The sequence below is a fragment of the Lithobates pipiens genome, unplaced genomic scaffold (assembly GCF_037356315.1).
Source record: "Lithobates pipiens isolate NorthernLeopardFrog02 unplaced genomic scaffold, aLitPip1_a1.2 Scaffold_23, whole genome shotgun sequence".
NCBI lineage: Eukaryota > Metazoa > Chordata > Amphibia > Anura > Ranidae > Lithobates > Lithobates pipiens.
In genome coordinates, this window is record NW_027507785.1 from 280,969,117 (window position 1) to 280,986,783 (window position 17,667).

The 17,667-nt window shown below is 40.5% G+C and overlaps 1 protein-coding gene across 1 annotated transcript in view; it reads left to right on the forward strand.

Moving 5' to 3' along the window:
- The window catches only part of NRDC (nardilysin convertase), an 89,860-nt gene that overhangs the window by 63,555 nt on the left and 8,638 nt on the right, over positions 1-17,667 (forward strand). The window contains exons 22-28 of the mRNA XM_077450241.1: positions 2,985-3,147; positions 3,288-3,319; positions 4,357-4,495; positions 4,600-4,647; positions 4,921-4,973; positions 8,139-8,222; positions 14,761-14,851. Of these exons, the coding sequence (XP_077306367.1) occupies positions 2,985-3,147; positions 3,288-3,319; positions 4,357-4,495; positions 4,600-4,647; positions 4,921-4,973; positions 8,139-8,222; positions 14,761-14,851 (610 nt within the window). The remainder of the gene's footprint in view (positions 1-2,984; positions 3,148-3,287; positions 3,320-4,356; positions 4,496-4,599; positions 4,648-4,920; positions 4,974-8,138; positions 8,223-14,760; positions 14,852-17,667) is intronic.

The following is a 17,667-nucleotide window of genomic DNA, read 5'->3' on the forward strand; positions in this document are numbered from 1 at the left end:
GGAGTGCTTGTAACAAGTACAAGAGTCTGGGCATTACATTCATCTTAAAGTGGATGTAAACCCGATTCATGAAATTTGAGCTGGGCACATATTCAGTATCTCACAAAAGTGAGTACACTCCTTGTGATTTTGTAAATATTTTATATCTTTTCATGTTCTTTTCTGAAGCAACAACACTTTGCTACAATTAAAGTAGTGAGTGTACAGCTTGTATAACAGGGTAAATTTGCTGTCCCCTCAAAATAACTCAACACACAGCCATTAATGTCTAAACTGCTGGCAACAAAAGTGAGTACACCCCTAAGTGAAAATCTCCAAATTGGACCCAATTACCAATTTTCCCTCCCTGGTGTCATGTGACTTGTTAGTGCCCCCAAGACAACCTCTGGATATGACGCTGAGCACATGCACTGAACTTTTTTTGGTCGACCATGGTGAGGCCTGTTCTGAGTGAAACATGTCCTTTTGAACCACTGTATGGTCTTGGCCAATGTGCTGCAGCTCAGTTTCAGGGTCTTGGCAAACTTCTTATAGCCTAGGGCAGGCCATCTTTATGTAGAGCAACAATTTTTTTTTTTCTTCAGATCCTCAGAATTCTATGCCCTCAGGTGACATGCTGAACTTCCAGTGACCAGTATGAGTGAGAGCTATAACACCAAATTTAACACACCTGCTCCCCATTCACACCTGAGGCCTCGTACTGTAACACTAACAAGTCATATGACACCGGGGGGGGGGGGGGGGGATAGCTAACTGGGCCAATTTGGACATTTTTACTTAGAGGTGTACTCACTTTTGTTGCCAGAGGTTTAGACATTAATGGCTGTGTGTTGCGTTATTTTGAGGGGACAGCAAATATACACTGTTACAAGAAATACACTCACTACTTTACATTGTAGCAAAGTGTCATTTCTTCAGTGTTGTCACATGAAAAGAGATGATAAAAGATTTACAAAAATGTGACGGGTGCACTCACTTTTGTGAGATGCTGTATCTGCAGTGTTTTCTTATCTCTCTTCAAAGCACCAAGTTCCCTGTCTTTCTCCTGCTCTGTTCTTCAGTTATCAGTATGATGACTTCTGACAAGCTCTCTGTCAACTGAGATAAAATCTGCCTGAATTTTGTGTCATGGGAAGTTGCTATAAATAGATTAGCAGAAATATGAACTATTCAGGAAACTGCAAGTCCTCTGCCTTTCTCTACCTATGAGGAGAGAGGGGCCTTTCCTCCAATCGGCTGTCTTGGCTGTATGCCCAGGCTTCACTCCCAGTGCTAAACAGGAAGAGAAAATCTGTAACATAATGTGCACTTTCTAAAGAATGTGAAAAGCTGACGACAGCAGATATATGTAAAACTTATGTAGGGTGATTTGTTTCATCTCTTTGTATCATCTGAGGCTGTTCACTTCACTGTGTGTGTGTGCGTGTGTGTGTGTGTGTGTGTGTGTGTGTGTGTGTGTTTACATCCACCTTAAGTACATTGCAGCAGCCAAGCCAACATAGGGCCATGGTGTCCCATTTCGTAAGGTAGGTAGTTAGCGTTGGCAGGAGAGGCTTGAAATTGAGAGGCATAATTATCATTCAAACTTGCAGACATTCTGGTCCCCAAGAACTGACTTAAGCTAGTAACCCATTGGAACGTGTAAAAAAGGGCACGGGCCCACCATGGTAGTGAATGATAAAGAAACCTTTAATGTCTCCTATTTTTGAAGATTGACCCTAAATTGGATAATGCTTGTGTTAGGTTGGCAAGTCAAAATGTTGAAGTCCAAGACAGCCAGGCAACTAAAATCTTCATAAGGAGTTGAGGAATGGTATCCTCCAAATTCCTGCCAGTGCAGGTTTTCTTTAACCACATGCTGACCAGCGCACGACGATGTACGTCGGCACAATGGCACAGCTGGGCAAGTGGGCATACAAGTACGTCCCCTTTAAATCGTAACATTGTGGGCGTGCCCGCTGCGTACACATACACACAGTTAGAACTCCTCCGTAGGACAAGATTAACCCCTTGATCGCCCCCTAGTGTTTAACCCCTTCCCTGCCATTGTCATTTACACAGTAATCAGTGCATTTTTATAGCACTAATCGCTGTATAAATGACTGGTTCCAAAATAGTGTCAAAAATGTCCTATTTTTACTGTGACTGCAACATTGCCTGCGGAAACATCGCAGATCACCGCCATTACTAATATAAAAAATAATAAAAATGGCATAAATCTATCCCCTATTTTGTAGACACGATAACTTTTGCACAAACCAATCAATATACGCTTATTGCGATTATTATTTTTTTCACCAAAAAAGAATGTAGAAAAATACATATCGACCTAAACTGAGAGAGAATTTTTATATATATATATATATATATATATATATGGGATATTATAGCAAAAAGTAAAAAATATTGTTTTTTTTTTTATTTTATTTTTAATTGTTGCTTTTTATTTGTTTATAGCGCAAAAAATTTAAACCGCAGAGGTGATCAAATACCACTAAAAGAAAGCTCTATTTGTGGGGGGAAAAAAGGACATCAATTTTGTTTTGGGTGCAACATCGCACGACCGCACAATTGTCATTTAAAGCAATGCAGTGCCGTATAGCAAAAAGTGCTCTGCTGAAGTGGTTAAAAGTGCAGGCATCAAATTTCAGAGCGTGTTACGATTTTATTCCATGACCAGCACCTATATAGAAAAGCTCTGTACGAGGTGTGACCATTTAAATTCTGAATGGACTTTTAAAAAAACAAAACACTGCCATAGTGCTACGCTGTGGGCGTTCCGGGAATTAATTTGTCACACCTTGTATGTATGTTGGATGTGTACGTATACAGTAATTATACTGTAGATAACGGATCCTTTCATCTTTAGCATTTTTCACTGGTCACTACTATTTTGTCTTTGAAAGCAATTGCATATTGGATCAGTAGCCGTTTGTCTGTTTTGTACAAGTGGTTGGAGCTTGTCTTGTTTTCTGTATTTTCAGAGACGTTCGCCTCATTATCCTGGAACATAATCGCTGGTCTATGATTGAGAAATACAGGACCATTCTAAAGGGCGTGAGCTTGGAGCAGCTGAACTCTTTCGTAGACCAGTTAAAGTCTCCTCTTTATGTGGAGGGCTTGATACAGGGCAACTTCACTAGTAAGGTAGGCGGGGCAATAAATGTTGTACTGAAAATTCTGCACCCCCCCCCAAAACTATTTTCTTTTTAAACAAAAGTAGGGTCAATGCATTTGCAATATTTGAATAGATTTTTTTTAAATGTTCTTTATTTCCTTCTCTTCAGGAGTCTACAGAGTTCCTGAACTATGTCATAAGGTAAGACTAGAAATGTTACAAATGTGTGCATAATGGGAACCCTAGGGATGAACTATAGAGGCTCCCGTTGTTGATTCTATAAATAGAGTGCTTTGCAGTCATTTTGATCCAGTGGCTTCAGTACTTGAGTCAGAAACTTGGAACAAGCACGCCAATTTACAGTGACTTTTCTGATCTGCATGCTTGTTTCAGGTTAGCGTCTGAGAGTTCTCTTATCCAGCGGCAGCCAGGCAACTGTTGCAGGCTCTGTATTTGTCTCAGTACAAGTTTCCTTTGTGTATAAGTTGGATCTCAAGGAAGATTGGAAGAACCTCTTCTACAGAAATGAACGGAATATATTTGTTTCTTGGTGCATGGAGATTTACCCCTCCTTGCTTCATCTTATCAGGCCTGAAGGATCATTGTGAGTGTGTATCCCAAACAGGAGTCTCTTAATTGCTAGAGAGAATGAGCAGGCCTAAAATCTACCTGCATTTTAGTGCACTTTACGTTACTGTGACCCAGTTCTAATCAACCCTCTTCCCCCCCCCATAATCCCTGCAAAGCCGGGGATCTACCTATCTCCAACCTGCCAAGACTTTAGATGTGCTCAACTCCACACAGCTTCTTCTTGAAATGCCTTCTAGTTGGATCCTTCTTCTCCTGAGGATGCAACCATAGTCTTCATTCATTCCAATAAAAAGTCTGTATTTCCCCATGTAACCTTTGTAATGGGAAACAGTTCACTTTCCCTCTGTTGTAGCATGAACAGATTGCTCTTTCTTTCCTTCAGCCTGTAGATGGAAGCATTTGACAACATTTATTTTTATCTGATGGGTAGCCTGAATTTAGGTGGATGCTGGTTCAGCCATTGCAGAAAACTTGCATTGTGTGTAATGTTGTAGACTCTACATCCTGGTTGGGTAATGTGACCTAAGCAGAAATAGGAGGTGTCATGTTGTAAGGATCATCAAGAAAATCTGAAGTACTGTTGTGATTTATACTGCCTTCTATGTGCCTAGTATAAACTGGCATGATGTCTTTTTCCCTTTCTCAAGTAAGCTGCAGTATCGGCCTCTGGAACAGATGATTCCTGTGCAGTTCCAGGTAGTAGAGCTTCCAACTGCTCATCACTTGTGTAAAGTCAAGTCCCTGAATAAAGGGGATACCAACTCTGAGGTCACTGTGTACTACCAGGTGAGAACTTGACTTTTTATACAGATGTGCCCTGTGACTTATTATTTCTCCATTATGAGCTCATTGACTCCATGTCAGCCCCTAATGACCTGTATTTATTGCAGTCTGGTGCTAAGAATTTACGGGAATACACACTGATGGAGCTCCTGGTGGTAAGTACTTTTGTTTACATTGCAGATAAGTTGCTAATGTCTTGGAAATTTGCCAAAACTGATGAAGTTGTCCATACATAAATGAATCCATGGTGCATATGGTAGAACTCCTCCTCATCCAATAATTATAAACCGGTGAACCGCGATGTCTCTTCAAATGACACAGCAAAAGAATGAATTTGCAAAGTAGAAAAACGATATCTAGGAAAGGAATTTAAATAGGAGTACGTTGCAAGTAAGTTGTAGCATAATTGTTTGAATCTGTCTTTTCAGATGCATATGGAAGAACCTTGCTTTGATTTTCTGAGGACAAAGCAGACATTGGGGTAAGCTGCTTCTGAAGCAGAAGTAATAAACCATGTAGTAGAAGGTCCTGCCTGATTGCATACAAATTGAAACTCCTAAGGTTTGACCTCATATTATATGGTTTTGGTAAATCTGAAGGAAAAACTCAGCAGAAAAACTGATAGTGTGTATGGGGCATAAGGGTTAATTATCAGCCAGCCTCAGAAGGTTGGGATGGATCCAAGCTCATGTCGCTCACTTTTTTTACTAATTCTATTACAGCTGTCACTTGACTCAGCTCTTTCCCAGCCTGCCTACAGGGTAACAGTGGCAGGATGAGCTTCTGGTCCTCTACAGCCTGCACCATGCAGTGAAAATAGGTAGAATTGTATCTAGCGCTACACATGTAAATATCTACTAATAAAAGGTGCACGTTTATAAGATATTTACTATACCCTACAGGTAAGCCTTTATAGGCTTAGCTGTAGGTACAAAACGATAGTGAGAGTTTACTCCCACTTTAATGCTTGTAAACGTCAAGCCAGGCAAATGATAGATCTTAGGATGATGTGGTCTTGTATACCTTTGTTGTGCTTTTTAAGGAATTTTCCCGCACAATATTTCCTAAGTAATTTTTAACGAAGATATTTTTAAGATACCGAATCAGTCTATATGACACAGTCTATATATGTGAAACTTATTCACGGAGACGAGTGATCATACAAAATAGCTACATTTATTGGTTGACAGAAAACAAATATTTACATGAAATATTAAAATACAGATTGCATTACTTGATCATTTTGACAATTTCTGGGAACACCCTCAAACTGGGCGTAGTAGTACCTTGGACACAATTATCACCATTATCATTTCTCGGTAGAATCAATAACCTTTTGATAATTGACAATTAAACAGAATGTCTGTATTTCACACATCCAACCGTTACTATACTGCAGGTAAGTAAGTGGTTAACAATGTGAAATAAATTAGACATTTGTTTGTCAATAAAATTGGCATCTATGCAAAAAGAAATGTATGAAAAATTTAATTTAGAGAAAAATCTAAAAGGCGGTTATTGATTCGGGAGAAGTATTTCAATAATAGAATATTCAAAAACATCAATATTTAAGAGAACATAAAATAGATGATAAACATATATTTACCCATTTCCAATATGGCTATTTGTGTGGAGTATTAGTTACCAGGAATTTTAAGATGGCTGCCGTGGCTTCAACATTCCAAGGAGCAGGGATCTTCATGAATGTAAAATGTGTATTCATGCATGTCTTCCAGTGTCCCTTCTCAGGGGGGGTCCCTAAGCTTCCCCCAGCTCTCCTCCGAGCTTCCTCCTCCTTTCTCCATCTTTCTAGTTTCTTAAATATCCTCTTAAACAAAAGGATCATAAAATTATACTAAGTTCTGCCCAGAGGGTATGTGTTCCCTCCTCACTGGCCGACAGACTTAATGGTTAGCTTTCCCGGGAGTCTCGTGATTTTAAGGTAATAGCACCTTCCACCACCAGGTGTCTTCACCTGTGTTTGGTGTTTTATATCAAGTTAATATTTTTCTATTTCTGTAATGTGCGCTCGTTATTTATATATGTTCTAACGAATATATTTTGAGTGTTCACGAATTATGGCATAATATAAAATACTCTTTAACATAAAGTTCAATAATCACTTGCATAAATTGTTGATATATATGTATATCAATGTATATCTGTTAATCTTTAGTCCGTTTAGAAAGGACACAGGTTAGATATATCACAAACAATATCACATACAATTATTATCTATATGGATCCATGTATAATTTGGGTATCCAATCAATATTTGTTTATCTAAACATAGGTTAAATTCTTATACAATTCTAATCATGATTATATGTTTTTTATAATACTAATTTGTTGCTAAAACACTTCTACTTATGATCACACTTTCATATATAATCTCTCCATGACAAAGTTCCCCAGATCATTCGATACCAAACCACAATATCTCCTTTTTGTGACCTATATATATAATTTGAATGGCTTAGAAAAATATTTATGTTACTGGTATATGAATCTGTCTCCAACATTGTGACACAACACCCCAGATATATGCACCTGTCATTCCACTCTCGGTTTTTATAGCTGTTATCATCCTAGCGTGTGAATCTCTCCTGCCATTGTTTCATGAGAAGCTAGGACAATACTGACTACTTGGCTTATTGATCTCTCACTTTCTGAGACAATGGGATATTTGTTCTGGTCATTCAGGTTTAATGGCTGTTGGTCACAGGTACTCCTGAGTATAGCCCAAACCTTGCCATATGTATTTGCATGGCCTTCCTTGGCCATTAAATGAGGTAGATAAGATTTCCTCTGGTGTTTGTGACCAAACATCCCTTTTGTTCAGGCCACACATTTCTCAGCACAGACTTGTAAAATTTTAAAAGATAGCTAATCCCTTTAACATTTAAAAAACCTGTGAGATCTTGTACTTTGCATTTTAAAGTTCTCCAAGAGGTCATAGTTCAATAATATCAACATTGTAGTTCATCTGTTCCTAAAGCCTAAACAATCTCACCTCTTTGACAGTAAATATGAATGTATTATTATTATTTTTTTCTTAATGAATTCACAACACCTTGAAAATGTTAACCTTAAGGCCTCATGTACGCTGCTGCTGCTAAACGTATGTTTAGGAGCAGTTGGGCATTTTTTTCAACTGCCCCTGAACTCTCCTCTGTTATCTTATTAGTACATGTACACAGGGTCCTTTACAGTCATTTCTAGGTAGTTGAGTTTAGAGGCTTTTTTGGAATGCAAAAAAATGGGTTTAGAAACTGAATTTAGGGGCATTTCAAGCGCCGCACACTTCTAAACACTATACTGACATTTAGCCGCGTTTCATCTATAGGCGTTTTTCGTTTTTGCAAAAAAAAAAAATTTTTTTTCTTTTTTTAATGCTTCTAAACGCTGCTAAACGTGGCAAAACTGACGTTTTAAACGTGGGTTACTAGCTGTCAAGTTAAATCATCCAGGAAAGGTTGTAAAAACGTCCTGTGTACATGAAGCCTTAGCCACCAGCCAATATTTCGAGGTAAAATTAGGAAACTGATCCAGGAACAGCAAACGGTTGTTCCAAATACAAATGTTGATGAGGCCTCTATAATATCATTGGTCACAATGATTCATTTTCTTCCACATCTTTTTGTAGATATCATGTGTATCCAACCTGCAGAAACACTTCTGGAATTCTGGGATTTTCAGTCACAGTGGAAACGCAAGCAAAGAAGTACAAGTAAGTGAGATGGAAATTTCCTGCAGTTGTAAATGTTCTTACAATGCAGAATGTTTTGGAAATATCAATGTTGGTTGTACTTTTTATTTGATGGTTTTCTACTTCCACCAATAACCATGGAAAAAAGTCTTTCCAGCTCAGACTCCTGCATGTAAGCTGCAGCTGATGGCTAGTTCAACTACAAATTTCATTTTATGTATTGGAGCTCATTTACACTTTGACTTCAATACACATTAAAGCGCCTACTGCTTCAACATGTTTTTTTTTTATGTTTTTGATGCTTTTGCAATGCTTCAGTGGTGCTTTTATGATATCTCATACCTGCAATACCTCTTAAACAAAGCGAAGCTAAAGCTGAATAAAAGCAAGCAAACACAACGTGTGACTAGGGCTGTAAAGTAACCATTTTATTTAGTGACGGGTGGTTTGATTAGCATTCAGAATGCTTTTAAAAAGCATGTCCGGTGACTTGTTCTGAAGCAAGTGCAAACGAGTTCTAGAGATTCTGCCAGAGAGATCTTGTTGCCTTTGTTTCCTGTCATGCCCCCCCCCAATTAAATTTAATTTCCCACTTCCCACTCATTATGTATGTTATCGATTCTAACTGAAATACCCACTGGAGAGTGTAAGATTCTATATAGCGACCATGGTCAGAAGGAAGTGCTGATTTTGTATTTCTAAAGAATTCTAAGAGATGAATCAACTCATTTGCAGCTACCAGAAATTGACATATGAGGTATCTTTGAGAGAAATAACTTTTTAAAAGAGAAATATGTTTTTTTTTTTTTTTTGTTTTTTTTTTTTTTCAATAAACATTTATAATAACCTAGGTGGATGCTGCATCTGTCCCCCACCGCAGGACGCTCAGTACTTCACTGAGCAGAGAGCCGGCAACTGTCAGTCACTGACTCTCTGCTCCTCCCCTCCAATGCTCACTGGAGTGCCAGGCTGGGCAGGGGTGGGAGCTGCTAGCACAGTCCCTGAGCGGTGCACTGAGAGGCCGAGCCACCTGCTGGTCCAGGCATCTAGGAGTATCCTGACTGTAAAGATCTTTCCCGAGCCTGGACTGGCTGGGTGACTTCAGCTGACAGGCTAAATCCCAATGTCGGCTGGAAATGGGTCACAGGAGTGCAGAAGGAACTGCACTTTTGTGATCCCTAGGAGAAGTACAGCCAAAATAGCTTTTGCTATACTCCTCCTTTAAAGCAGAACTACAGGCAAACGAGTAAATGGACAGTTGAAGTATAAACCCAAAAACTCTTTTATCTGCCAGTGTATTTGTATTCCTGTCCGCTTATTCATTAGGTACACAATTCTGCGGCACAGTCATCCTGGAGACTTTCTTTTAAGCAGTTAAAGCAGAATCCATAACAACTTGATAAAAAATAATGTTCTTTAGCAAGGAACATACATTCCACATTAATAATCATGTTACCAAACCTAGTGTGTGCTGTAAATTGCCTTCGACATTGCTCCTGTTTCTTCTTGCTGGAGGCTGCCATTTTGCTGAAGCCCAGAGCCTCTGAACAGTAGTAAATCATAAAGCGGAACTAAAGCCATTCATTTAACAGTTTCAAAAAACATTGCTAACTGTCACATTTGCTTAAGTCTCAATCAAACTATGAAACCATCAAATGGCTGGTGTCATACTGATCACATGGGCAGCACCATGGTCGGTGGAGATCATACAGAAGCAGCTTCCTTGGCTGTAAAGGATAGGAGGGTTTAATTCTGCTTTAAGGCTATCAGCAGATCGGCCTCTACAAATTTAGCAGTGCCTAAACATGTAGAGCAGGGTGAGACCATGTATTATTGGATTTTTAACAATATAGGCACTTATTTTTATGGTTTACATAGCTATACCTGCAAAAGGGGCCAGCCTAAAGTGATCTAGCAGAGTATAATTTTCTGACTAAGTTCTATTTTAAATAACACTTGAGTAGCCCATACATTTTTTTTTTTTTTTTTCGCTCAAGCAGGTTGAATGAAAAAAACGGACTCCATTCCCTCATCCACACATTCGATGTGGATGAGAAAATCCTCTGCGCTGTACAATTGTGTTCTGATTGTGGGGAGATTTGCCTGCCATCAGAATACACTGATCAATTATAGCTGGCAGCTCTGATTCGGGGGCAAAAAGCCAACAGTGTGGTTGTACAGCGGTTGATAAATCATCTCCTGTAAAACCTCCTTGCCCATACATGGATGGAAATTCACCTGGCCCTTGCTGAGCCGACCATTCGAACCATGTGTGCCTGGCTTTACACGTTTGTGTCCCTCTCCCAGCTTTAGATTGGATGGTGAAGGAGAAGCCGCAGACAACGGGGATGTTAGTGATGACAAGAGCACCCAACTTCCCCAGTGTCAGACTCTAAGACTGCCAAGAAGTGTGCCTTTTGATTCTTCACTGCACTCTACCCCAGCATGAAGACCCTCCAGACTCCTCCACCAACAAGCTGTGTCAGTTAAAGTCTGCTAAGTCCTCACAAACCTTCCTTTCTATGAGGGTGCACATGCATGTCCAGTGTTTAGTTCCTCAGGTGCACTTTAACTGCATGTCTACCACCCCACGTACATATACTGCAGGGCAGCGGCTCCTGACCCAAAGTCCGCCGGAGGCAAAGGCAGGATCATTCTGCTTAGCAGGAACAAGGATCTTTGGCTTTCCACAATACAAGCACCTGCCACACAAAAAGCACTGATTAGGGGCACAGTTAACCCCCCTTGATTGCCCCTGATGTTAACCCCTTCCCTGCCTGTGTCAATACAGTGACAGTGCATATTTTTAGCACTGACCACTGTATTGGTGTCACTGGTCCCCAAAAAAGTGTCAGTGCCTGATTTGTCCAATGCCAAATGATTTGTGCAATGTTGCGCTCCCGCTAGAAGTCTACATTCCATAAATCTATCCCATAGTTTGTAGACACTATAACTCTTGCGCAAAACCAATCAATATACGCTTATTGTGATTTATTTTTATTTTTTTAACAAAAATATGTAGCAGAATTCATATTGGCCTAAACTGATGAAGAAATTCGATTTTTTTTTTTATTGGCTAAGAAGGTAAAAAAAAATATATATTTTTTTTTAATTGTTGGTCTTTTTTTGTTTATAGTGCAGAAAATAAAAAACGCAGAGGTGATCAAATAACACCAAAAGAAAGCTTTATTTGTGGGGAAAAAAAGGACATCAATTTTTTTGGGGTTCAGCGTTGCATGACAGCGCAATTGTCAAAATAATGCAGGGCTGTATGGCAAAAAATGGCCTGGTCAGCTGAAGTGGTTAAATTGTATATGCCTGCTCAGCATTGTGTATTCAGAGTGCGGTTTTGTAGTTGGACATACAGGGAAGGCACCTGACCTCATTGGTTCTGTAGTGTGCTTTCCAGCACTGATGATCCCATCTCTGGACGCACCATCAGGCGGTTAAGTATAAAGTTCTTGTAAGGCCGTATACACAGACTGGAATGGCTTCTTTCCACTGAGTAATGAAGTGCCGTCCAGACAGTTTTCTCTGTACACAATGTTTTCATTTAGGAATAACAGAATGTTCCTTCTAGATACTCTAAAATCCATTATTGGTATTGATCTGTCCATAAATTTATGGCTGCATTGTAAAGAGCCATTAAAGTGGCTGTTAAGCCACTATCTCCTCTTTATATCATCCCCCTCTGTCAAATAAAAAGCTGTATCCTAGTGCCTGTGCTTTATGAAAAAAGAAAGCAGATTTCTACCTGTTTTAACAGGGTCTTCCAGTGATGAGATGACTGCAGGCTCTCAGATCTCCCTGTGTAATATCTCCAGTGGGCGGAGCCCAGAGTCCCCTGCTGACGTCAGCCAGGGAGACGGCAACGAGAGGAGCTGAGAGCCTGAGAGTCATGTGATCGCTGGAAGACACTGTTAAAACAGGTAGAAATCATTTAATTACATTTTTTTTTTTTTTATAAAACACAGGCACCAGGACACAGCTTTTTTCTGACATATACTTGATATAGAACAGTTAGTTTTGAAGCAGTGGGGAGAGGAGCTGATGAGCAATAATGAGAGATGACAGGTGGGGAAGGGGATAGAGGAGACACAGGAGAGCTGCAGATAGTGTATGACAGAGGCACGTACTCTGACCATGGTGTCAGGGCTCAGCAGCCCTGATATATTGTGGTCAGTGTACAGAGGGCAGAAATTGGCAGCCAGGTATTTCAGGTGTTACAGGGGGCCAAATGACTCGGCACAAGCACTGTGCTGTATAACAAGCTTAAAAGGAACAGGATCTTTTTTTTTTGGGTTTAAACGCTTTATGTCCTCAGCAGGAAGAGAAACCTGTAGTGCCTCACATTTGCATAAAATACTGAAAACCACCTGTACTTTAGTATACTTTACAGTGCAAAAGTCTTAGGCAGGTGTAAAAAAAATGCTGTAAATTAAGAATGCTTTCAGAAATAGAAGTGTTAATGGTTTTATTTTTATCAGTTAACAAAATGGAAAGTAAATGAAGAGAAATCCAAATAAAATCAATATTACTGTGCTAACAGTGCTGACTTGACAGTATTGACAGTGCTATAGAAGTACCTGTAATAAATAATATAAAATCAGCCTCACTTGTGAGGATGGAGTTTTGGAGTTGATCTTGCCTGTGATTAAATACTATACTATTTGGGGTATAAAATGGAATGTAGCATTTTGCTGCCCCATTAAAGTGGTTGTAAACACTCCCCAGTGACTTTTAACTATAGGTAAGCCTAGAATAAGGCTTGCTTATAGGTAGTGGACATATCTCCTAAACGTGCGCCGTTTAGGAGATATTTGATTGTAGTTTGCTGATGATTTAATCTGCGCATGCGCTGTGAGGAAATAGACCTCCATGCCGTTTCTTCCCCCAGCGTGTGCTGTTACTGACGCCACGCGGCTCCAGCCAGTCATAGAGGTGGAGTGTGCGGCCCCTGGAAGGAAGAGGGGTGAGGATGGACGCAGCCTGCTCAAGGGACACCAATGGATTTGTTTGCAGGTAAGTGTCACATAATGGGCTAGTATGCGATGCATACTAGCCCATTATGCTTTTAATTAGGTTTTGCAGGGAGCAAAAGAGAAAGTAAAACCCACCAGAGTTTACTTCTTCTTTAAAGTGGTTGTAAATGCTTACAAACCACTTTGACCTACAGGTAACCCTAGATTAAGGCTTACCTGTAGGTCCAAAAAAATATCCCCCAAACCTATGCGGTTTAGGAGATATTTGCCGGAAGACGGGCACCGCTATCTACGGCGTATGCGCCGTAGACAGCGGCGCGCAGGCGCACTGAGCGGGCCATCGTCGATGACGAAGATGCTGGGCGTCTCGGGCTCCCGTGCGCAGGCGCGGGAGTGACATCATCGCTGCTCCGGCGAATCACAGCGCCGGAGCAGCGAGACCCACGGAGACCCACCAAGATGATGGATGCGCCGGACTACAGGGGACAGCGGTGACTTCGCTGGCTTCGCTGGCTCCTGTGTCAGGTAAGTGACACATAATGGACTATTATGCGATGCATAGTAGCCCATTATGCTTTACCTTTGCAGGGAATGAAAGAGGAAGTAAACTCATCAGGGTTTACTTCCTCTTTAAGCAAAGTCACTGGACTGGAACTGGATATCAACAGCAGTTTGAAGAAAGGTTGAGCTTTTTGAGAAAACATATGGTGGTTGTATCTCATATGTCAGGAATTTATTAATGCACACGTGTAAAGTCTACTTTAACCTGTTCCTGCCTGCCCTATAGCCGAAACATGGCTACGGCGCGGCCCTCTAGTTCTGGGAGTACGTCCCATCACAGCTGGTCACATGTAAACAGACTCGCTGGTTATCTGCACTCCTTTCCTCACCCGTTGTCTCTATGTAAGGAAAGGAGAACCGATAGCTGGCAAGTCTGACAGGGCATTGTTTACATCAGTGAAAAATTACTTATTTGCAAAATTTTATAACAGACACTAAGAAAAACTAATTATTTTCCAGATTTTTTTGTCCCATTGGTGATTTAAATATCACCAAAAGAGAGGTCCATCTGTCGCAAAAAAAAAAAAAAGATAAAAAGTTCAATAGGGTACAGTGTTGCATGATCGCGCAATTGTCATTCCATGTGCGATCGCACTGAAAATTGGCCTGGGCAGGAAGGGGGTGAAAGTTCCCGGTATTTACTGAAGTGAGTAAAGAAAATTCTGTTCCTAACAAGGAATTGAACACAGGTCAGAGCTTCCATACCCAACAAGTGGAATGCAGATGTGGAAGTATGTCCGGCGCTCAGAGGTGCTCAGCTCCTGATAGCACTTGGAGGTGCCTCCAGCCTGCTATCCGATGACCTGTTCTCCATTTACTTGGATATGCTTGTTGGGGGCCATTGATAGAAAATGTTGAAGGAAAGAGAACAAAGCAGCTGGTGTTTTGTGAAGAACGGTCTCTTGACTTTTACGTGTCCTGTAAATGAGCAATATTTCACCTAAAATCAGACCAGGAAGTTTTCTGACTGAATAAATTTGAGACAAAATGAACTAAGCATGGTCTTTTCTCCACAGCTCTGAAGTGGTGGACAAGAAAATAGAAGAGTTTCTGGTTTGCTTTGGTGAAAAAATCAACAACTTGACGGATGAAGCTTTTAGCACTCAGGTAAAGTGAACGAGAATTACAGGGTCAGCTAACGTGATGAGTTTCTTCAAATGTACATTTTGTTTAGTCTGCAAAGAACATGCAGAGGTCCATCCACAGGAAAGAACTCGGCCAAACCATTGAACGGTTGTGCCTCTGTTGTGGTGTAATCTAGCTGTTGTACTGGTCAAGAAACTACAGGACAAATAACGAGGTTGATTTACTAAAGGCAAATCCACTGTGCACTACAAGTGCACCTGAAAGTGCAGTCGCTGTAGATCTGAGGGGAAGCTCTGCTGATTTCTATCATCCAATCATGTGCCAGCAAAAAATGCTGTTTTTTGTTTTCCTGCAATGTCCCCCTCAGATCTACAGTGACTGCACTTCTAGGTACACTTGTAGTGCACATTGGATTTGCCTTTAATAAAATAAACCCCAATGTCAGCACACGCCTATAAATTTGCAGAATCTATCCTATTGATTTGCACTAATGCATTTCAGCAATACCAGAGAGGGTTTTAAACTTCTTTTCAGTGCATTTTTTTTATTTTTATTTTTTGTTTTTAATTTTTACAGTTTCTCTTTACTTTTTTTTTTTTTTTTTTTAACCAGGCCAATTCTGACATTTCTCTCCTACATGTAAAATATATACATTTTTTTGCTAGAAAATTACATATAATCCTCAAACATTATATGTTTTTTTTTTTTTAGCAAAGACCCTAGAGAATACAATGGCAGTTGCACGGTATTTGCACAGCAATCTTTCAAACACGTTTTTTTTTTCAGAAAAAAAGTTTTATGCTTTAAAAAAAAACAAAAAAAAAAACAGTAAAGTTAGCCCAATTTTTTTGCATAATGTGATAGATGAAGATACGCCGAGTAAATAGATACCCAACATGTCACGCTTCAAAATTGCACACGCTCGTGGAATGGTGCCAAACTTTGGTATATAAAAATCCCCATAGGCGACTTTTTAAGTTTTTTTTTTTTACAGGTTGCATGTTTTAAGTTACAGAGGAGGTCTAGGGCTACAATTATTGCTCTCTCTAACGTTCGCGGCGATACCTCACGTGTGGTTTGCACACCGTTTTCATATGTGGGCGGGACTTACGTATGCGTTCGCTTCTGCGTACAAACTCAAGGGGACATGGGCGCTTTACATTTTTTTTTTTTTTTTTTATTAATTTTACTTTTACTTTTTTTTTTTTTTTGTTTGACACTTAAAAAATAATTAAATAATTACTTTTATTCCTATTACAAGGAATGTAAACATCCCTTGTAATAGGAATATGGCACGATCGGACCTATTTACAGTGAGATATGAGGTCAATAAGACCCCACATCTCACCTCTAGGCTGGGAAGCCTAAAATAAAAATAAATAAATAAACTATCACGGCTTCCCAACCGAGGCGGCGCCGTTATTTGAATGCAGAGGCCGGGGCGTGACGTTATAACATCGCGCCCCGGCCTCCGAACGATCATAGAGACTCCGGCGACCATCTGGTCCGCCGGAAATCTCTATGATCACCATCCGGGGGCCGGCGGATCCTGTGTAGAAGCACCGGAGGGCGGCAGGCCGCTATGATCATTCTTATGGTGCAGGGAATCACCGGCTGAAAATGCCGATATCTGAATTGTGTCTGTAGCCTCAGGCATCATTCAGATATAACCCCGGAAAGTCAAGGACGTCCCAGGACGTCCACCCGGCGCAAAGTGGTTAATCACTTTTATTCCTATTACAAGGAATGTAAACATCCCTTATAATAGGAATAGTGCGTGACAGGTCCTCTTTATGGAGTGATGTGGGGTCTATAAGACCCCACATCTCTCCACCAGGCTGGAAAGATTGAGAAAAAATAAACTATCTTTCTTTCCCGCCGAGTTCTCGGCTTTGTTTACTTCCGGCCGGACGTGATGTCATAACATCGCGCCTGGGCCTCTGAAAGTCATAGAGATGACTGGGGACCATCTGGTCACCAGAAATCTCTATGATCAATGTCCAGAGGCGGTGGATTCTTTCTCCGACTCACCGATCATACGAATGTCCCCTCCCGCTGCCTGTAAGTACGATCAAGTGGCTGAACTGCTGCTATGATTTTTCTTATGGTGCACAGAATCGCCGGCTGTAAAAGATGATATCTGAATGATGCCTGCAGCTGCAAGAATGTCATTCAGGTATCCCCATTCAAAGTCAAAGATGTCATGATGCCCTTGGGCTGGAAATGGTTAAGTAACAGTGGTGCAAGAAGAGTCAGTGCCAAAGAGGGGTGCAGTTTACACTTGAAGCTGGCCAACCATTAAGCGGTGAAAGCACTAAGGCCCCATTCACACCTGAGTGATTTGCTTGTAGCTATAAAACGCTCAACAAGCCAAATCCCATTCATCTCGATGGTCCCTGTTCACATCTGAGCATTCTGTCACCTGAAGCAAAACGCCCATCGCTCAGAAGTACATCAACTCCTTTTTAGCAGATTACAGGTGTTTTTGGTCCCATAGACTTCAATAGAAACTCCTGAAAACAAGTGACATGAGCGTTTTCTCCCACGTTTTCTGCTCAAACAGCACCCCTAATTTCATCTCTCTATCCCCTCCCCCTAGTGCTGTCTATTAGCTAAATAAAATTCCAGAAGCTGCAAAAACGCTTTTAAAAAATGCCCTAAAAACCCCAGTAAATCACTCCGTTCACACCTGCTTTCAGGCTTTTTTTTTTTTTTTTAGCGTTTTTGGAATTTTATTATAAAATGCATTTTTAGAAGTGTATCAGAAGTGTTTTACAGTTTCAGGTGTTTTGTTTAGCCAATAGAAAACACTAGGGGGGTGAAATGAGGGGTGGAGA